The 23,486-nt window shown below is 34.9% G+C and overlaps 2 protein-coding genes across 2 annotated transcripts in view; both read right to left on the bottom strand.

Moving 5' to 3' along the window:
* LOC125679644 (low-density lipoprotein receptor-related protein 4-like) overlaps nucleotides 1–23,486 on the bottom strand; it is a 408,142-nt gene that overhangs the window by 281,733 nt on the left and 102,923 nt on the right. The window lies entirely within an intron of this gene.
* The window catches only part of LOC130052395 (low-density lipoprotein receptor-related protein 2-like), a 199,338-nt gene that overhangs the window by 119,223 nt on the left and 56,629 nt on the right, over nucleotides 1–23,486 (bottom strand). Inside the window, exons 6-13 of the mRNA XM_056157240.1 lie at nucleotides 17,864–18,002; nucleotides 9,190–9,309; nucleotides 8,865–9,092; nucleotides 8,594–8,777; nucleotides 8,065–8,214; nucleotides 7,840–7,952; nucleotides 7,616–7,741; nucleotides 7,307–7,477 (exon numbers count right to left, since the gene is read on the bottom strand). Coding sequence (XP_056013215.1) covers nucleotides 7,307–7,477; nucleotides 7,616–7,741; nucleotides 7,840–7,952; nucleotides 8,065–8,214; nucleotides 8,594–8,777; nucleotides 8,865–9,092; nucleotides 9,190–9,309; nucleotides 17,864–18,002 — 1,231 coding nt within the window. The remainder of the gene's footprint in view (nucleotides 1–7,306; nucleotides 7,478–7,615; nucleotides 7,742–7,839; nucleotides 7,953–8,064; nucleotides 8,215–8,593; nucleotides 8,778–8,864; nucleotides 9,093–9,189; nucleotides 9,310–17,863; nucleotides 18,003–23,486) is intronic.

Below are 23,486 nucleotides of genomic sequence, written 5' to 3'. Positions count from 1 at the left end.
ACACTCTCGATGCATTGTTAGGTGAACACATTTAGAACACTCGGTGCATTACGAGGTAAATACTTATAGAACACTCTCAATGCATTGTGAGGTAAATACATGTAGAACACTCTCAATGCATTGTAAGGTAAACACATATAGAACACTCTCAGTGCATTGTGAGGTAAATACATGTAGAACACTCTCAATGCATTGTAAGGTAAACACATATAGAACAATGCATTGTGAGGTAAACACATTATAGAACACTCAATGCATTGTGAGGTAAACACATTTAAAACACTCTCAATGCATTGTGAGGTAAACACATATAGAAGACTCTCAATGCATTGTGAGGTAAATACATGTAGAACACTCTCAGTGCATTGTGAGGTAAATACATGTAGAACACTCTCAATGCATTGTAAGGTAAACACATATAGAACACTCTCAGTGCATTGTGAGGTAAATACATATAGAACAATGCATTGTGAGGTAAATACATGTAGAACACTCTCAGTACATTGTGAGGTAAACACATATAGAACACTCTCAATGCATTGTGAGGTAAATACATGTAGAACACTCTCAATGCATTGTAAGGTAAACACATATAGAACACTCTCAATGCATTGTGAGGTAAATACTAATAGAACACTCTCAATGCATTGTGAGGTAAATACATATAGAACACTCTCAATGCATTGTGAGGTAAATACATATAGAACACTCTCAATGCATTGCGAGGTTAAACACATATAGAACACTCTCAATGCATTGTGAGGTAAATACATATAAAACACTTTCAATGCATTGTGAGATAAACACTTATAGAACACTCTCAATGCATTGTGAGGTAAACACATGTAGAACACTCTCAGTGCATTGTGAGGTAAATACATGTAGAACACTCTCAGTGCATTGTGAGGTAAACACATGTAGAACAATGCATTGTGAGGTAAATACTTATAGAACACTCTCAATGCATTGTGAGGTAAACACATATAGAACACTCTCGATGCATTGTTAGGTGAACACATTTAGAACACTCGGTGCATTACGAGGTAAATACTTATAGAACACTCTCAATGCATTGTGAGGTAAACACATATAGAACAATGCATTGTGAGGTAAATACTTATAGAACACTCTCAATGCATTGTGAGGTAAATACATATACAACACTCGCAATCCATTGTGAGGTAAACACATTTAAAACACTCTCAATGCATTGTGAGATAAATACATATAGAACACTCTCAATGCATTGTGAGGTTAAACACATGTAGAACACTCTCAATGCATTTTGAGGTAAACACATATAGAACACTCTCAATGCATTGTGAAGTAAACACATGTAGAACACTCTCAATGCATTGTGAAGTAAACACATGTAGAACACTCTCAATGCATTGTGAAGTAAACACATGTAGAACACTCTCAATGCATTGTGAGGTAAATACATATAGAACAATGCATTGTGAGGTTAAACACATGTAGAACACTCTCAATGCATTGTGAAGCAAACACATGTAGAACACTCTCAATGTATTGTGAGGTAAATACATATAGAACACTCTCAATGCATTGTGAGGTAAATACATGTAGAACACTCTCAATGCATTGTAAGGTAAACACATGTAGAACACTCTCAATGCATTGTGAGGTAAACACATATAGAACACTCTCAATGCATTGTGAGGTAAATACATGTAGAACACTCTCAATGCATTGTAAGGTAAACATATGTAGAACACACTCAATGCATTGTGAGGTAAATACATGTAGAACACTCTCAATGCATTGTGAGGTAAACACATATAGAACACTCTCAATGCATTGTGAGATAAACACTTATAGAACACTCTCAATGCATTGTGAGGTAAATACATATAGAACAATGCATTGTGAGGTAAATACTTATAGAACACTCTCAATGCATTGTGAGGTACACACATATAGAACACTCTCAATGCACTGTGAGGTAAACACATGTAGAACACTCTCAATGCATTGTGAGGTAAATACATATAGAACAATGCATTGTGAGGTAAATACATATAGAACAGTGCATTGTGAGGTAAATACATATAGAACAATGCATTGTGAGGTAAATACTTATAGAACACTCTCAATGCATTGTGAGGTAAACACATATAGTACACTCTCAATGCATTGTGAGGTAAACACATATAGAACACTCTCAATGCATTGTGAGGTAAATACATGTAGAACACTCTCAATGCATTGTGAGGTAAACACATTATAGAACTCTCAATGCATTGTGAGGTAAATACATATAAATTACGAGGTAAATAATTATAGAACACTCTCAATGCATTGTGAGGTAAACACATATAGAACACTCTCAATGCATTGTGAGGTAAATACATGTAGAACAATCTCAGTGCATTGTGAGGTAAATACATGTAGAACACTCTCAATGCATTGTAAGGTAAACACATATAGAACACTCTCAATGCATTGTGAGGTAAATATATATAGTACACTCTCAATGCATTGTGAGGTAAACAGATATAGAACACTCTCAATGCATTGTGAGGTAAATACATGTAGAACACTCTCAGTGCATTGTGAGGTAAATACATGTAGAACACTCTCAATGCATTGTAACGTAAACATATGTAGAACACACTCAATGCATTGTGAGGTAAATACATGTAGAACACTCTCAATGCATTGTGAGGTAAATACATATAGAACAATGCATTGTGAGGTAAATACATATAGAACAGTGCATTGTGAGGTAAATACATATAGAACAATGCATTGTGAGGTAAATACTTATAGAACACTCTCAATGCATTGTGAGGTAAATACATGTAGAACACTCTCAGTGCATTGTGAGGTAAATACATATAGAACAATGCATTGTGAGGTAAATACATATAGAACAGTGCATTGTGAGGTAAATACATATAGAACAATGCATTGTGAGGTAAATACATGTAGAACACTCTCAATGCATTGTAAGGTAAACACATGTAGAACACTCTCAATGCATTGTGAGGTAAACACATATAGAACACTCTCAATGCATTGTGAGGTAAATACATGTAGAACACTCTCAATGCATTGTAAGGTAAACATATGTAGAACACACTCAATGCATTGTGAGGTAAATACATGTAGAACACTCTCAATGCATTGTGAGGTAAACACATATAGAACACTCTCAATGCATTGTGAGATAAACACTTATAGAACACTCTCAATGCATTGTGAGGTAAATACATATAGAACAATGCATTGTGAGGTAAATACTTATAGAACACTCTCAATGCATTGTGAGGTACACACATATAGAACACTCTCAATGCATTGTGAGGTAAACACATGTAGAACACTCTCAATGCATTGTGAGGTAAATACATATAGAACAATGCATTGTGAGGTAAATACATATAGAACAGTGGATTGTGAGGTAAATACATATAGAACAATGCATTGTGAGGTAAATACTTATAGAACACTCTCAATGCATTGTGAGGTAAACACATATAGTACACTCTCAATGCATTGTGAGGTAAACACATATAGAACACTCTCAATGCATTGTGAGGTAAATACATGTAGAACACTCTCAATGCATTGTGAGGTAAACACATTATAGAACTCTCAATGCATTGTGAGGTAAATACATATAAATTACGAGGTAAATAATTATAGAACACTCTCAATGCATTGTGAGGTAAACACATATAGAACACTCTCAATGCATTGTGAGGTAAATACATGTAGAACAATCTCAGTGCATTGTGAGGTAAATACATGTAGAACACTCTCAATGCATTGTAAGGTAAACACATATAGAACACTCTCAATGCATTGTGAGGTAAACATATATAGTACACTCTCAATGCATTGTGAGGTAAACACATATAGAACACTCTCAATGCATTGTGAGGTAAATACATGTAGAACACTCTCAGTGCATTGTGAGGTAAATACATATAGAACAATGCATTGTGAGGTAAATACATATAGAACAATGCATTGTGAGGTAAATACATATAGAACAGTGCATTGTGAGGTAAATACATATAGAACAATGCATAGTGAGGTAAATACTTATAGAACACTCTCAATGCATTGTGAGGTAAACACATATAGAACACTCTCAATGCATTGTGAGGTAAACACATGTAGAACACTCTCAATGCATTGTGAGGTAAATACATATAGAACAATGCATTGTGAGGTTAAACACATGTAGAACACTCTCAATGCATTGTGAAGTAAACACATATAGAACACTCCCAATGCATTGTGAGGTAAATACATATAGAACACTCTCAATGTATTGTGAGGTAAATACATGTAGAACACTCTCAATGCATTGTAAGGTAAACACATGTAGAACACTCTCAATGCATTGTGAGGTAAATACATGTAGGACACTCTCAATGCATTGTGAGGTAAACACATGTAGAACACTCTCAATGCATTGTGAGATAAACACTTATAGAGCACTCTCAATGCATTGTGAGGTAAATACATGTAGAACACTCTCAGTGCATTGTGAGGTAAATACATATAGAACAGTGCATTGTGAGGTAAATACATATAGAACAATGCATTGTGAGGTAAATACTTATAGAACACTCTCAATGCATTGTGAGGTAAATACATGTAGAACACTCTCAGTGCATTGTGAGGTAAATACATATAGAACAATGCATTGTGAGGTAAATACATATAGAACAGTGCATTGTGAGGTAAATACATATAGAACAGTGCATTGTGAAGTAAATACTTATAGAACACTCTCAATGCATTGTGAGGTAAACACATATAGTACACTCTCAATGCATTGTGAGGTAAACACATATAGAACACTCTCAATGCATTGTGAGGTAAATACATGTAGAACACTCTCAATGCATTGTGAGGTAAACACATTATAGAACTCTCAATGCATTGTGAGGTAAATACATATAAATTACGAGGTAAATACTTATAGAACACTCTCAATGCATTGTGAGGTAAACACATATAGAACACTCTCAATGCATTGTGAGGTAAATACATGTAGAACACTCTCAGTGCATTGTGAGGTAAATACATGTAGAACACTCTCAATGCATTGTAAGGTAAACACATATAGAACACTCTCAATGCATTGTGAGGTAAACACATATAGTACACTCTCAATGCATTGTGAGGTAAACACATATAGAACACTCTCAATGCATTGTGAGGTAAATACATGTAGAACACTCTCAGTGCATTGTAAGTAAATACATGTAGAACACTCTCAGTGCATTGTAAGGTAAACACATATAGAACACTCTCAATGCATTGTAAGGTAAACACATATAGAACACTCTCAATGCATTGTGAGGTAAACACATATAGTACACTCTCAATGCATTGTGAGGTAAACACATATAGAACACTCTCAATGCATTGTGAGGTAAATACATGTAGAACACTCTCAGTGCATTGTAAGTAAATACATGTAGAACACTCTCAGTGCATTGTAAGTAAATACATGTAGAACACTCTCAATGCATCGTTAGGTAAATACATATAAATTACGAGGTAAATACATATAGAACAATGCATTGTGAGGTAAATACTTATAAAACACTCTCAATGCATTGTGAGGTAAATACATATAGAACAATGCATTGTGAGGTAAATACATGTAGAACACTCTCAGTGCATTGTGAGGTAAACACATGTAGAACACTCTCAATGCATTGTAAGTTAAACACATATAGAACACTCTCAATGCATTGTGGGATAAACACAAATAAAACACTCAATACACTTGTGAGGTAAAAACAGATAGAACACCCTCAATGCATTGTAAAGTAAGCACATTGCGAGGTAAATACATATAGAACACTCGCAATGCATTGTAAGGTAAATACATATAGAACACGCTCAATGCATTGCGAGGTTAAACACATATAGAACACTCTCAATGCATTGTGAGGTAAATACATATAGAACACTCTCAATGCATTGTGAGATAAACACTTATAGAACACTCTCAATGCATTGTGAGGTTAAACACATGTAGAACACTCTCAATGCATTGTGAGATAAACACTTATAGAACACTCTCAATGCATTGCGAGGTTAAACACATATAGAACACTCTCAGTGCATTGTGAGGTAAACACATATAAATCTGGAGGTGCGAAATCTGGATTTTTTTTCAGATGATTTTGTAAAATCGTGGACAAAAGGGAGGGGGAGTTGCCCCTCTCTAAATCCGTCACTGGTGTACATACCCCATTTAAGTTGTTTACAATGTATTATCGCCTATCTGGTAGCAATATAAGACATTATTATATAATATTAAATGGTACATGCTTTAACAAGGTTGCACAGAAGAGAATGCAGATAAAAAATTAAAACTAGACTCTCTCTCTCTCTCTCTCTCTCTCTCTCTCTCTCTCTCTCTCTCTCTCTCTCTCTCATTTCACAAGAGTAGATTATAAACAAACTGGGTATTTTCCATATTTGGATCTGACCATAATAGGAAAACCTCTGTTTGTATGCAATTTTTCCATAGTCATTCCTTAAAAATGGTTAAGAATTGAAGGGTAAGCAAATGATTGACATCATAGTAAGCCTTTGGTGAACATAGTTCTTGTAAGCTATGCTTCATAGATGTGTCGGAAAGTATAGACCTCGGAATGTTTGTGTGACATCTTATACCTTTTCTTGTAAGGTAAACCAGTGTGTGTGTGTGTGTGTGTGTGTGTGTGTGTGTGTGTGTGTGTGTGTGTGTGTGTGTGTGTGTGTGTGTGTGTATGTGTGTGTGTGTGTGTGTACGGTGTGTATATTCTGTGTTTATAGTGTGTGCATTTTGTGCGTGTGTGAATTATAAAACAGAAACACGACACGAAGACCTCTAGTTAAGCTTTATTAGACATTTTCGTGTTTCTTTCTGATGCCATCTTTGGTAGATCTAGGAATATGTGTCTGCTTTAGTCGTATGTTTGTATTCATTATAGGAATACGGAGATTGCTTACTGTTCGTAATCTTCATCTTTTCTTATATTTGTTTGACCTATACTTTTACTGATCATTGATAGAATTTATTATATATCTATATCTATCATCTCAAGATGTAGGTTTCATAACGTTTAGCAACCTACTACCACTTCTTATAGACGTTGGGATTGTTGGTTTAAACCAAGTTGTACATGTATATACACTAGAACTACGTAAACATTACAATATCGGAACCACTGCTTCTACGGGAGTCGATGTATTATCACCCAATCACATATTCATTATCTCTCAATCGTTTTCGTGTTGAAAAGCCCAAACATGAGTACTTTACCTGTGCACAAATCAGCGGTAGGAGGAGACCACTGACCAGACGGTCCACATGTGATAGACATATTGACAGCAAGTTTCCACCCAGCCTTACATTCAATTTCACACGTCTGTCCAGAGTATGGAGAACAATTGAGTACGTTCACATTCTGCTGGGACGTGTTGCAGCGGGTTACTACCCAAAACATACAGATACGTTTAAGAAATGGAATGCATGTAACGTAATGTGTCTCTTTAAGAACGCAATGCTAGCAGTGATGTAATTTTTGTAATTATTTCTAACAGAAATCAAAGCAAAAAACTTGTTATAAACCTCCTTGACACGTGGTATGGTCTGATTGTAGATCTACATTGTCCTGACATCCACACGTTCTCCCTGATGGTGTAGGAAAGCAGAACGTGCTGCAGTTGCCGTTCAACGTGGAACAATACGTGCTCACTAAAATGCAAGTAGCTCAACAGTCAGAAGCTTAATCTAAGGAAGTACTGGAGAAAATTAAATAAAAATTAAAATAACACCGAAATGTAATAACTCACCGTCCACTACATCATCTGCATATATCGCTAGATCCCATAAGCTGCTTATCTCTGGATGTTTCGACATAAAGGTAACTTTTAAACCTGTTGCTTTGTCCATCTTAGTAATGCGTCTGCGTATTAAGGAAAGCGAAATTGAACATATCTTAATGAACTCGTGATTACCAAAATATATATAATTGTATCTCCTCTTAGTGTTATATCGATTATGAAAACTACACTGACTGTCGAGTATATGCGGTGTAATACAAATATTGGCCATGTATCACAATATCCATTAAATCTGCGTAATCATCCGTCGTCAGAATTCGTCTGTTTCCACCATTCAGATCGGAGTACTCAATGCGATCGTATCTCTGGTCAGTCCAGTAAAGTCTCTTAGCTAGAAGGAAGTAATTATAAGATTTAAACAACTGGAAAGTATTCAAGTGCGTTTATTACAAAAATTTGTTCTCTCAAAATTCGTAATTAAAAACAACGTTTATATTTACACGTATAATCAATAGCGAGACCCCCTGGCGATCCAATATCAGTTGTTGCAATGTACGTTTTCGAAGTTCCGTCCATATATGTTCTACTTATATGAGGTATATTTCCATACTCTATCCAGTAAAAGAAACTAAACACGGAAAAGGAAACAATACAGTATATGAAACTAAACAAAGTAAAGGAAATTAAAAGATTTATATTTTCAACATGATTTTGGCTTCATGTGATAATGAGCAATCCTTATGACGTATTTACATGAACATACCCTTTTGACGGATATACCACGATGTCCCTAGGATGGTACAAGTTAGAAAACAAAGTCTTATGGAGCAAATTAATTCTATGTACCACTCCAACATAACCCTGGTTCGGGTACATGCTGTCGGCAGTGTAGTAAATATTTCCCGTTGAGTAGTCAATCGCAATCGCAATAGGATAAGCAGGTCCTCCTGTGAAATGTAAACAATTTGTGTTCGAAACCATCAGGCATATGATATAAATTGCACAAGAAATCACAAATTAGAATATAACTAAACCTGTTGCGTAGACTAAAGCTGAATTCTTTCCATCCAGTGTGGTAGACATTATGGCATTGGTAGATAATTCGCAATAAAGGAGTTCCATTCTTGATTTATCGAACATTATTCCAAAAGATATTGTTGGATAGATTGGTAATTTGACTAGATGTCCTGTATCAATGTCGACCTGGAGGAATCGCCTATGTATCATATCCTCAACGACAATGAAATTCGTGGAAAAAACAACTATAAATTGAAACAGTATTGAAATATCAAATATTTGTTTTGAAAGCTTCTCAATATACATTCTGATTCCTTCAAGATATTGAAACATTACCCTTACCACTGTCACAAGTCGTGTTATCTGATTTAATCTCCAGCCCCAAATCACATTCACATCTTCGACCTCTCTGTGTCGGCACACATATATCTTCACAACCACCGTTCAGTATATGACAGGTACCTATCACAAAATAGAAAGGACTAAGTATGTTAATGTCAGTCCATGTAAAAAAAAAAAAAAAAAACAATCTGCTCATCAATTCCTTGATTGATATATCTGTCAAAATTCACAGAAGTAACATGAGTCCCGTGTTTGCCCACCTCTCTATTTTGTATTGCTTATAGGAGTTATGTTATGATATTGATCACTGTTCGTTATCTTCACCTTTCACAAGCATTACATCTTACACAGGGGAAATGTCTCCTCATCAAAACGAATCTTGAATTTAAACACAGTAAATTCTAATGAAACTTGGAAAACAATCATGTGAATGTTATTCTTTGTATATATTATAGATAATCATCTTATATAAACACGGTGAATTCTAGAGATACTTAAAAAAGCAGACATATGGATTTGTTTTGTTTTTAGATATGAATAGTTTTGGAAAGGTGAATATATAGAACAGTGATCAATCTAAGAGCCCCTATAAACATATTTATTGCAGGTTGATAAATCTAACCTGTTACGTCGAACACGTGGTTGCTATTTATAGTTTGTAAAGGGATTCAGGCGTGTCATATCAGTAAGACCGGTTATATAGAGCATGATTAGCAGGTTCTGTTTCTCAGTCATTCAAGCTGAAGACTTTGCGCTGTTCACACGCTGTACACCCACCCACCCTCTACATAAACATTGCTATTGTGGTGTAATGTATATTATCATACAGGTATATAATGTACATGATACAAATATGTGTTACAAAGAAGGTATATATATATATAGAGAGAGAGAGAGAGAGAGAGAGAGAGAGAGAGAGAGAGAGATGTATATGTCATTGTACATATTGAAGATATTATTCCTCAAGGCAGTGAGGCAGATTGCGTGATATACTTATCATGAATAAATGTGGAAGTCTTGGAGCAATTACCTATAAAAAGTGTTGTTATGATTTTGAATGAGGTAGTATATATTTTATGTTCGTTTGAGACTGGTCGAATAAGAACATAACGATAAAGAATATAAAATAGAAAGGTGGGCAAACACTGAAACCTGGATATATGAAAGGTAAGATCAGGTATCTAGGAGGAGTAAGCATCCACTATCGACTGGTCACATCCGTCGTGACCTCTATATCTTGATCAGGTAAACGGAGTAGTCCGTAGTCAAAATCAGTGTGTCAAGAACAGCCTATTAATCGGTATGAAACAAGTCAAACAACATCTGACTCAAGGACAGGTTGTGCTTAAACACCTTTAAACGCATGTAAGTACGGTGACCGGTGTGACCGGTCAACAGGGGATGTTTACTCTAGGCACCTGATCCCACCTCTGGTGTGTCCAGGAGTCCGTGTTTGCCCATCTACCTATTTTGTATTGCTTATAGGTGTTATGAGATTGATCACTGTTCATTATCTTTACCTTGCATGTACGGAATTACGCATACATTATTACTACTAAACAGGAATTGGGTTGCAGATAAATAGAAAGTCATTTATTTGGGGGAGATTATCTCCCTCTGTGGAACTCCCACGTGATGAGGGTAAGCAAGAATGGTCGAATAAAGCAGACATGACAGTAACATGGGTGAAAACTGATGGGGATAATGACCTTGGTGAAAATTTCAAGTAGAGAGCGAGTTTCTTTACATCGGGATTACAAGAAGGATACTTTCGCACCTGGGATTTTCAGTTGTTCATTAGAAATTGTTTAATAGGCCGTCAATGGAAATATCAAGCAGTCGCTATAATATGACTGGCACATGCTATTCCCCAGCATTTTATTCCTTCTCGATAAAAGTTAAGATCATACGCCAATTTTAACGTTTGTAAAGTAAATGTCGTTAAAAACATTGTGAAGTGCCAAAATTTGGTCCATTTCATTTATCCGAGGATCCTATATAATCTATAGAAAACCACCATTTTGGAAAATTAGATAATATTCAATGCAATAAAATCCTTTACTAATTAAGATAAAACAATGAAATTGCTGGAAAGCCGTGTTAATGTAGACCATTTACTGAGAGAAGTTGCCAAAGGGCGAGTAACTTGAGTTACCTTCCTTGGAGTAAAAAATGAAAGGCAAATATAACGAACAACTAGAGCAAAGCTCGTTGCAAAGCAACGAGAGGTCTTCCGTCGGAGCTGTGTGACATAAAAAAGCAATATAGTTAGAGGCAGGCAACCAAACAGAAAATCCTCAATAGGTAAAAACAAAAGAGGTAGACATAAGGCAGATTGAAAGCAGGCACGTAACATCGTTTTTGAAAGTGGGGGGGGGGGGGGGGGGGGGGGGCAGCGAGAAAAAAAAAATTCCACTTACCAAAAAATCTTTGACAAGCAAAAAAAAAAGAAAAAAAAAAGAAAAGAAAACGGACAATTTCCCAAAGTCAAAAATCCTATTTCGGGGGGTGGGGTGGGGTGGGGTGGGGTAGGTTCCAACTTTTCTGTACACCAAAAAATTTGTTCTTTACATAACATTAGCGCATTTCACTACAAAAGTGGGGGGGGGGGCAACAGGCCTTCCAATGACCATTTTCATAGTAAATTAACAGTAAAACGTTAGGTTTCCTGCCCCCCCCCCCCCCGGGTTTTACGTGCCTTGAAAGGGCATGACCGTAAATTAACGATCTGTATTGTATACTGTCAAGCATATGTTGGCAAAAATATTGGAGAGTGGGAACTGGAACTTCCTGTCCTTCCACCAATCATTTGAAAAATCCGATTTTATTAAAAACATAATTTTCTGTACATCGTTGTGTTTGCAAATTACATTAAAACGGTAATGTTTTTGTGTGTACATGTATTGCCGCTGATCGCTGGTACACATGCGATGGCTCCGAACTCGGGCAATCGAGCCATGGGTTACGTAATTGTAAACAAGAACAAACCCCGGTGTGTATGTAAAATGCTTGCAGTTAATGACTGAATGAAATGAGACTGATTCGATGTGGATTTCTGATGATTTTCTATACATGTTTAGAGTTGGTATAATCATGATAAGAACCCGTGATTTAAAAAATAAAGTTTATAAATTATTTGTTATGCTTACAAAAAGGATCCATTTTTTTCACTTTGTAGAGAATGCAGAAAGCTTGTGTATCAACTGGCTAAAGTAGAGTTAAATCACAGATTGCTTGTCCACATGTGATGAATCTCCAAAATTAAACACAATAAGACGCTTGAGATGTATATATATATTTGGGGCGTTCTTGCCTTTTTCATTTCACTTATAAAAACCGCATCTACTTGCACGCATGATTGTATTTAGATGAAATGAAATGAACCGACAAATAAATCCTTCTGTATGCAGACAATTATAAGTTAATAAAACTTAAAACTACTTCATTTTATTTAGTACGATTTTTTCTGACAATTAGAAACGTCACATACCCTTACCGTAAACTTATTGTGAGGAAAATGACAACCCGATAAATAATCAGGAAAATTGTGTAGGTTTTTTTAAATGTATGTATAACTTGACACAAATATTATGAGGTCCATTGATCACTAACTCGAAATGTTTGCGGTAGCATCTTTACAATTACTTTATAATTGAAATAAAACATAATATAATTGTTAATTAAGTATGATATAATGTAAAAGGATTCAAAATGATTTCAAACATAATTTTCCAGTAATTGATGTGTTTATTTATGCGATGGATGAAAGCCGAGTTAGCTTCGATGTTTTTGTTTTGATTATGCAAGCTTGTCAATCTTTTATTCACAAATTATTTGAAGACTTTCCGTGGGTAAATTTCAAACATCACATATCTGATCAATATCTATTTCAACATTAGAGTGAACATATGTTAAAGCAAATTCTACCAATCTGATGTAGGCAGAAAATGGAATTTGGCATGTTATTTCATGGATGCAAATGGAAATGCTTTGCAAGAAAGTCAAGAAATTTCTGGTCAATGCTAACAAAAAACTACATAGACGTCCCATACAAAGGGGGGGGGGGGGGGGGGGGTGTTCCCCCGCTGGATCTACCGCTGCTAATTTGTAATGTGAATGAATAAGCAAAGATTTTTCTAGAATTTGTATAACACCAAAATAATCAAAAGTAAATATGTCTATTTTCCCAGTTTAAATGACATGGTTTTTTTTTTACAATACATGAAAGGTGAAGATAACGAACAGTGATGCATCTCATAACTCCTATAAGTAATACAAAATAGATAGTTGGGCAAACACGGACCCCTGAACACTCCAGAAGTGGGATCAGGTGCCTAGGAGGAGTAAGCATCCCCTGTCGACCGGTCACACCCGCCATGGAATAAGTATCATTAAAATCAAATTCATAGTTTTGCGATATACCAAATAGAATAGTATATTGTCTTTGAGTTTTTTTAGCAGATCTTAAAAAAGAAAAGGGATAAACTAAGTGCCACACATTTCCATGATTACTCAATGGACGAAATAAAAATCATTACTATTTCATGTTAAGGATATGCAGGACGATGATCACGTGATGGTTGCGAATTTATTATAAATTTAGAACCGGACGCAGCATAGTTAAAGCTTCCTGAGAAAAATCACAATGCTGTACAGACACACTATATGACGTCATAATAATAAAAGTACGCCACGACGTTCTATCGCGGGGAAAATGTCATCATATTTTGTCGTAATTTTCTACTGCTATTAAGTGTCATGTGTAAATCTGTTGATTGAATTCTTGTCAATTAAATGATAATTTTTATTTTATTTCATAGTGATTACAAGTCTCCTTTTCATATACATTGGATATATATATATATATATATATATATATATATATATATATATGGTATGCGCCACAGTAATTTTGATAGTATAGCCTATAAGTCACTGAAATCGCCCCTACATGCGATTTGCATCTCTAGGCATTTACAAATAGAAAGTCAATCGTCTGTAAACAATGACTCAGCGCAAGTGTAAGATGATGATCGTTTGTTGATATTTACTACAGTACTGTGAAACTAGAACTGGACACACATTTCTCTGAATCTTGCTTGGGAAACGTACGAACTATTCAGGTGCTCTTATAATCGATCCTTGTTTGCGAAAAATACCCCCCCCCCCCACCTCTCCTTATGACAATACTCGTTACGTTTGGTCAAATATTAACGTCCATACTAGGAATGTTTAATTTTTGCAGGCATTTTCATATAAATATAAGTACGCTTTATCTCTCAAACTATTTCATATTCCAAATTAAATTTACTAACTTTACGAAATGATGCTGAGGAAATGGTAACTAAGGTAAAAAAAAAAATGACACAAGTCGGAATGTATGCGAGAAGCAGACGTGTGAAAAAGAAAAAGGTGCATAGTCACAACATGTGCTACACATAGCCTAAATACCTTTAAAATTAGCATGAAGACGATCGATTCGAGCGATATTAGGTACCATGGCCGCGAAAATGCTGTTGATCTTGTAAAGGAAGTAGTAGCTTATATTGACGTTAACTAGACTTGACCCATGGTTTGAAAGAAGACGTATAGAGCTAGAGTAGACATTTTGTTCGAAGCCATGTTTAATACAATATTACATGTATATTTAAAAAAAAATAAAATTTTAATTTGTTTTCAGTAAATCAATTTTTGTTCCATAATCATGAAAATTCTAAATATTTCAATAGGTTCAAAACAAATATAGTTTCTAACAATATATTCCAAAACAGGCAGGAAGAATTAGGCTGCCGCTCCCCCCTCTCCCTTCGTTTTTGACAATGAGCTTTTTTTGGTAATGCAAATAAATTGAGACTGTCCCCTCTCCCATTACTTTTAATAGTAGTTGTACATGGAAAGAATATAAGCTTGAAAGTTATTATTAACAAATATTTCGACAAGCCTAACCCCAAGTGAACATATCAATGTATAGCTTCCAAGGACGCCTACCTCAAAATCAAGATTAGCTTCACCCCATCATATTTCTACAGGAAGTTAGGTATATGAATAGTTTTAATTGCAGTGTTTGCAAAAAATTCATTGACAGGTTTTTGAGCAGTGCTTCAGTTAGTATCTGGACTACCCTATTTTTGAGTACTAATTTCCACCACAAATCCTTAAATTTTCCCAATTTCTTATCATATGATTATGTTTAAGCATGTTATTATTATATATTTTATATTTCGCATATATTCTAAAGATTATTGTTAAAGATATAGATAAAAATTCCACCAAATTATTTTTTTTTAATTGAAAATCGGAATGATCTTGTAAATTTCACAATTTTTGAAAAGGGGGGTAATTCAAACCTTATTATTTCCCTTGTATACCTAGAAAGTGGCCATGAAATTTATACACATTGTACAGGACATCCTGGTGGTGCTTCATGAAAAAAAACACAACGAAAAAGTATTCATTGACTAGTTATGTTTGGCCACATCGTCCTGCATGTCCTTAAGTTATCTATATACCACGTTTCACGCACCACATGTCCATTAATAATAATTACCCTGGTTCTATCGTAGACGATATATTTAGATACATGTCCAACCTATCATTGGGTCCAATACTGTCTGACGTGTTTCATACCGATTGTTAAGCCGTAATTGACACACTGATTTTGAGTACGGATAACTCCATTTACCTGATCAGGATATAGAGCTCGCGACGGGTGTGACCGGTCGACAGGGGGTGCTTACTCCTCCTAGACACCTGATCACACCTCTGGTGTGTCCAGGGGTCCATGTTTACCCAACTATATATTTTGTATTGCTTATAGGAGTTATGACATTTATCACTGAACGTTATCTTCACATTTCATGTATTACTCAAAAAAAAAAAACAAAAAAAAACAAACAAAAAAAACAAAAAAAAACCAAAAAAAAAAACCCAACCAATATGCCATTTAAACTGGGAAAATAGACATATTTATTTTTGATCATTTTGGTGTTATACAAGGCTCATTAAAATTTATCATCATTAAAATTCTTTTGAAAATGGCTCTACAGTATACAGTTGTATGTATTCTGCTTACCTATGACTTTGGTGATGCCGAGAATTGGTAAGCGCAACTTTACATCTCGTAACCAAATATTAGGATACCGAATTAACACAAATGATAAAAAAATATATCTATTTACATCAATATCAAATATATTGTAACCTGTTACTTGATTTTCTACTTTTAACATGTTTGGATCAATAATAATTAGTGGCATTGTATTGTGCATTACGATGTATTCCTTCAGAAGTGGTCTCGTATATTTTGACATGTCTCATATTTACACGTGTTCCGATAGTTAGGCCTAAGTTATTCATTTACGAGTTTAGAGCAATATAGAGTCATTTCATGTACTTACGTGCATTCCCTTGAATAATTCCTGTTCTAATTACCAGTTTTAGTTTCATGAGGGGTAGTAGTAGTAATAATATTGGGGAATGTCGGGTGGATAATTACATTTCATGTTTTTGGCTGCCATCATCTTTTTACGAGTGCAGTATCACTCGTCACTTCCGGTTTGGTGACGAAGATATTTACGATGGTTGTGAGATAGTATTTACTATGTGAATCATTTAGACATATGAATTAATGTTCTTTAACAATTTGAGGTTGAAAATTCGTTGTTATTTATTACATACTACACGTAACCAGTCATATCTTAAGGAACTATATTTGTTTACGGTATCGTTGATAGTAACTGTATTCGTGCGCACACAAGACAGAGTATGTTTAACCCACACGCATGAGATATTGTGATATTTATTTACTTGTTTAGATTAGCAAATTGAGCTTCTTAATGTATGTTATTCAGTTTTAATTATTGGTACTTATTGATATTCCTTTCGCGCTTGTACGGTAGCCTGTACGGGAAAAAGTAGTTCTGTGTGGGAAATTGTGTGGAAGCCGATGCAACCGTACAAGTCGCTGATTGGTTAGAGGCCTGTACGGCATATTTTGATTGGTTAACTGTAGTCATGTGGTATAGGACCGAAGGTTATATAAGTAAGCTCGCTACGTTACTACGGCAGATCTCTACAAGTTGAGCGGCGGTAACATTCAAATCTCTTAGAAGAAAATTAAGGTGAGACTACTCATAATGTAATAATCATAGTAAAAACTTAGTTAGAAATCTCCTACCACACTGGACAACCAAAACTTGTATTTCTGAAAATTCAGCACTTGTATAAAGCCTGTCGTAGTATACAGAGTTCACCACATGAAGAGATTTTATTTGTGCCTTGTTTTGTTTATTCATCATAATAAACACAGATTAAGACTGAAAAGTTTCTAGTATTCTTCACCAAAAATGGAAGAGAAGTGCGACCGAGATATTGTTTATTGAAGTTAAATGATCTTTGGAATTACCCTAACATGAGTGGATCTGCTGAGGATTCAGAAATATACAAGCAAACCCCTATCCTTGGGTAGCTTACAATATCATGAGTAGATCGCAAAACAACAGTGACGTATAAGCACCATTTTACCACGTGTTTGCTTTGTTTTCGACTTTGTATTCTACATAAGATTTATGAGATGGATCACTGTTCGTTACGATGACCCTTTTTGTGGAAATACTAGTAGAAATATTTCTGGTGACAACGTATTCAGATTCAAAAGTATGAGTATACAATTAACCTCTTCTATCTTGTTGCAATGACGGGTCAAAAATGGCCACTCCCTTTGAGTTTTCTACGATATCCACAGAATATTCTTCATGCATCGTATCCTTTCTTGCAACGTACATTTTGTTTCCATTTATCCAAACAAAGAAACCCTAAAAAAAAAAAAGCGAAACTGAAATTAGCAACCATCAATATTTTTCATCATCCCGCCCTAGGCTTTATGTTTGGAAGTGAATCAAAATTACGGTTATGATATTTTTTTCTGTACACGATTCAGCCAATTTATTATCCAACTTTCGAATTTTCTATCTCACAAAATGAAATGTTGACATATATATGTATTTCCTCGTGAGAATCCGGGTAGGAGTAGGTTTGCAGTACCCCTTGCTTGTCGTAAGAGGCGACTAAATGGGGCGGGTCTTCGGATGATACGTAAAGACCGAGATCCCGTATCATAGCAGGTGTGGTACGATAAAGATCCCTCCCTCCTTAAAGGTCATACGAGCCGAGCATAGGCCTAAACTTTATAGCCCTTCACCGGCATTGGTGACTCTCCATATGAGTAAAAAAAAATATCGAGAGGGACGTTAAACAATATTCAATCGATCACTCTTGAAATGGTGGTATCCCATACCAGTCATCAATCAAGCGTAAAATCATTCCCCCTGGACCTTACTTGGACACAACACATTATTCTGGTACATAAAAGGGTAAATAATTAACAATTGTTTGATTGACCAGCTTAAACATGAGTTTGAGGGGTAGACGATTGATTGTTTGCATGTTTAACGACGACGGAATATACCTTAGGGTTAAGGCGCCCCGAGGAAAATAACAAGTAACACATATTCAAGTTAAAGTAGAATTCTTTCAAGCGTCGCATATGTTTACCGAAAATCGTTTGTCAATGCATAAACAAACATCGTATCACGCAGGGAAATCATTTGCTTAACTATTACGTCATCATACAAGTGGCGTACATATATTTTTATCCGCTAGACTTTAACATATGGAGAAATCCTTTCCATCATCTTGGAATTCGAACTATCAGTCATTACGTAAAGAAAATAATAGAAAAAAATTATGTAAAATCACCATTGTAAACTAAACAAAGATTAGACACACGTTTCCAGCATCACATCCCTTTCTTTATGTTCGTATTTTTCAAAGAATCAACTTTCAATGTAATTGGTACAATATTCAGAGTTCCATTTTAGTTTTTAATTCAAGAGCTCCATTCAATCCCTTATAAACATTTCAAGAATCTTTGAAAATCACAAAAACTCCACTTTTTCACTTACAAAAGCAAACGATACGAAATAAGGCTCACTAATTACAGAACAAAAAAAAAAACCCGGATAATTGATAAGTGGCTTTTCTTTCGGAATTTGTTGACAAATTTATTGAATTATTTTTCAAATCAAAGTACTTAAAGTAATGAGAAGCGATAGGCTCGGTTTGTGGATTTTAAAGTGATATAGAAGGTGATCATAGCCAGACAGAAGTTGTTGATATGTATATGGAGGGAAAATTCTGCATACTTTACCTGTTCTGACATTGCTTGTAATAATAATTTACTAAAACCTCAAATCCTGAAAGAGGCATTCACATTGGGACATATTCTTATTAGAATACTATGTAATTATTTGATGACGTGTATATTTTCTTCCATTGGATGACTTGACTTCTACTGTACGTGTACATACACCTAATACACTTATTTTGTCATGATTTTATTACAAACAATAGCTTGTTCTGCGTATAGTCAGTTTTTAAATCGAGGCAAGCTACTGACTAACAAGTTGATGGTACAGGGGTTTCAACAGTCTCGATTGAAGTCAGAATTTCGCAAATTCTATGGTCGTTATAACAATAAAACCTATCATTGGGTCAAATGCTGTGTGACATGTTTCATACCAACTGTTAGGCCGTTCTTGGCACACTGATTTTGACTACGGATAACTCCGTTTACCTGATCAGGAAATAAGGTACATGACGGGTGTAGTGCCATCCAGGGGTCTGTGTTTACCCAACTGTCTATTTTGTATTGCTTATGGGAGGTATGAGATTGATCACTCTTCGTTATCTTCACCTTTCATTGATGCATCTTGACAATTATACAAACATGTATTAATTTGCGCAAGACTCAAGTGTATAAATTTGTTGTTTTTACATACATATAGCATAATATGTACAGTAGTACTTGATCTTGCATGGTGCAAAAGGTATCGCATGCATTTTCAATATATATCTCGTTTGAATTTGAATTTCATATAAAATTAGAAATGAAATATTGGATTTATGTGCAAAAACAAGTTTATATGCATCTTATTTGAAATAGTACTTAATGGTTAAGATCTATAAAAAAATCAATATATTTAAGGAATGACTTTAATTCTGGGGCAAGTTATATGAGTATAACCTTTATAATCCGCGAAGATTCTTATCTATCAAACTATCAAGTTAAGGGAATACTCTTGATTTTATTTCTCATTTCTTAATTATATCACTTTGCAATTGCAATTAGTATGAAACCAGATTTAGATCCTGATCATATAAATCATATCAATTCCCTTTGTAGAGTTTGTGGCAAGCAAATAAAATCAAAGCACTATCCTGTTTCTTGCTACATATTAAAGACGAAATTAACCACATTTTTAGTACTTTAGTATCTGATGACCTTCCTAATGTACATCCAACTCGATTTTGCGAATCATGCAAAATTTTTTTGTTTAAAATTAGAAAGTCAAACCAAAGTTCAATATCTGTACAGTAAATGTTCCAGATTTGTTTCAATTATGTAAAACTTATACGGTACCAATTTTGATGCACCAGATGCGCATTTCGACAAATAATGTCTCTTCAGTGATGCTCAACCGAAATGTTTGAAATCCGAAATAACGATAACGTTGTTAAAGCTATTATAGGGAAAAACAGTGTGCCAAAAAGTGTAGTCAAATTCGACTAAGGATAGAGAGCTATGCGTGAGGGAGATAATCCTTAATTTTCAAATTAATTTCTAAATTTTATAACAGCAATTAAATACACATCAGTATTACACTTTACATTCAGAAAACAGCAAAATTTGGAATCGGAAACGGGGTGAAAAAGTTCTTCTAAATTACAAGTCTTTGACTTTTGATTTCCTTACCAATTCTGAACCTCTTCCAAAGAAATTGAAATTGTCCTCAGATAAATATTCATGTCACTGTGTAGAGGAAGCAATTGCTGTTACAAAAACAAATCAGACTGATTTAATGACAATTTTCAACCCAAGTCAGCCAACCTCTACATCATCATCTGATTTGTCTTTGCAAGATCAAGGTCCTTCCTCCTCTAAATCAGATATCTCAAGCTCCACATCACATCTGTTCAATAGTGAAATTACAAGTTTTGAAAGCAGCCGAATTGTCGAAAAAAAACCTTGGTGAAATTCTTACATGTGCAATATGCAAAGATGTACCATTAGAGCCAGTCATCACACTGTGTTCACATATTTACTGCAAACTATGCTTATCTGTTTGGCTAAGTATAGCTAACATGTGCCCTGTATGTAGATGTATCACTATTGAAGATGATTTACAGCCCCTAAATGGCCAGCTTGCTTTGTTATATGAAAATATTCATGTTCTCTGTAAACATAATGACATAGACTGTGAATCTGTATTGACCTTGACCTCTTGTACTGATCATGAAAACTCCTGTAAATTTGGAAAATATCCAATGTAAAACGTATACGGTACCAATTTTGATGCACAAGATGCATATTTCGACAAATAATGTTTCTTCCGTGATGCTCAACCGAAATGTTTGAAATCCGAAATAACAATGGAGTTTTAGAGCTATTTTAGGGGAAAACAGAGTGCCAAAAAGTGGCATTAGATTCGTCTAAGGATAAGAGCTATGTATGAGGGAGATATTCCTTAATTTTGAAATTAATTTCTAAATTTTATAACAGCAATTAAATATACATCCATATTTTCAAGCTAGTAACACAGTACTTAGCTTCTGGGCTGTAGAGACCCCCGGGAACTAACAGTCCACCAGCAAAGACCTCGACCCAGGAGTCATAATGTAAAACTTATACGGTACCACTTTTGATGCACCAGATGCTCATTTCGACAAATAATGTCTCTTCAGTGATGCTCAACCGAAATCTTTGAAATCCGAAATAACTATGAAGTTTTAGAGCTTTTTAAGGGAAAAACAGAGTGCCAAAAAAGTGAAGTCAAATTCATCTAAGGATAAGAACTATGCATGAGGGAATTACTTCTGACTAAAAAGAAATCAAAAACTTCATCATCAAATATTGTCAAAGAGCCGCTCCATTTATGAGTGCAAAAAGAAGTATGTTAGACGAAAGAGACTGAAGCCAGTTATTGACTATATTCATGAATTTTGCCAAGACACAATGAAAATAAATATGATGTTTCTTTTTTTCTTTTTTTTTTCTTTTTTTTTTTTGGCACTTCACGATGCTCTTCGTGAAGCCTGTGATCCTAGAATGAACATTATTGACAGTACTTGGAGAAACAAATCTTCTACACTGAATGCCCATGAGTGTCTAGCTATGCGCGTTGATGCATTACAATAAAAAACGCAATACAAACATCAATATTTCCTTCTTAAAGAAAAAAACGTGTAATCTCCTTCAACCATTGTCTGCATTAAATGCAATTGAATTTATGTATATAACGATATTGTATTGAGGGTGAAGAATATTTTCAAATGTTTTATCACATACTTGCAAAAATAAGACATAGAACTAAAGATATCAATGAAAATATGAATTTGAATTTTGAACCATCAGATGTACTTGAATATTTCAGTAAGGGCGTGCCAAAAATTGCCACCCGTAATGTTAAAGGTGTACGTTGGTCTTATCCTGATGCAATTTAAAAAAAAAACGTTACTTAAACTTGAGCCACAGATTATTTATGGTCTACAAAAACATGAAATTAATCAAGATGACCATAATTTGTTGTTGATTTCTAGTATTAAGGATGGGGCAAATCTCATACAATTTCATACAATAAAATATTATTGCATATTGTAATTGTCGAATTATCACAGTTCTCAATCATAAAATCTTATAAATGATTAATGAATTGCCCAAGTTTTCAGAAGACATCATCACTCAGTCAGAATATGTTAGTCGTGTTTGTTCTTATATATTTTCTTCTTCAAATTATCTCAAATATACATGTGATGTCAACTTCTCAATCATATAACATTTCAATCATGTAATCTTAATAAAGATTTATTATACTTGAAAAGTTCTCATACGTTCAAATCATTTCTAACTATTCTAATGATTAAATTATTTCTCATATTGGTACAGGGATTTCAACAGTCTCGATTGAAGTCAGCATTTCACAAATTCTATGGTCATTATAACGATCTAGTTCGTCAGTACAATCTCGCATTGGGTCAAATGCTGTCTGACATGCTTCCTACCGATTGCTAAGCCGTTCTTGGCACACTGATTTTGACTGCTGATAACTCCGTTTACCTTATCAGGATATAGGGCTCACGGCGGGTGTGACCGGTCAACAGGGAATGCTTACTCCTCCTAGGCACCTGATCCCACCTCTGGTGTGTCCAGGGGTCCGTGTTTGCCCAATTATATATTTTGT

The sequence above is a fragment of the Ostrea edulis genome, chromosome 2 (genome assembly GCF_947568905.1).
Source record: "Ostrea edulis chromosome 2, xbOstEdul1.1, whole genome shotgun sequence".
Lineage (NCBI taxonomy): Eukaryota > Metazoa > Mollusca > Bivalvia > Ostreida > Ostreidae > Ostrea > Ostrea edulis.
The sequence above is the reverse complement of the archived record's forward strand: the minus strand, read 5'-3'. Positions and strand labels throughout refer to the sequence as shown.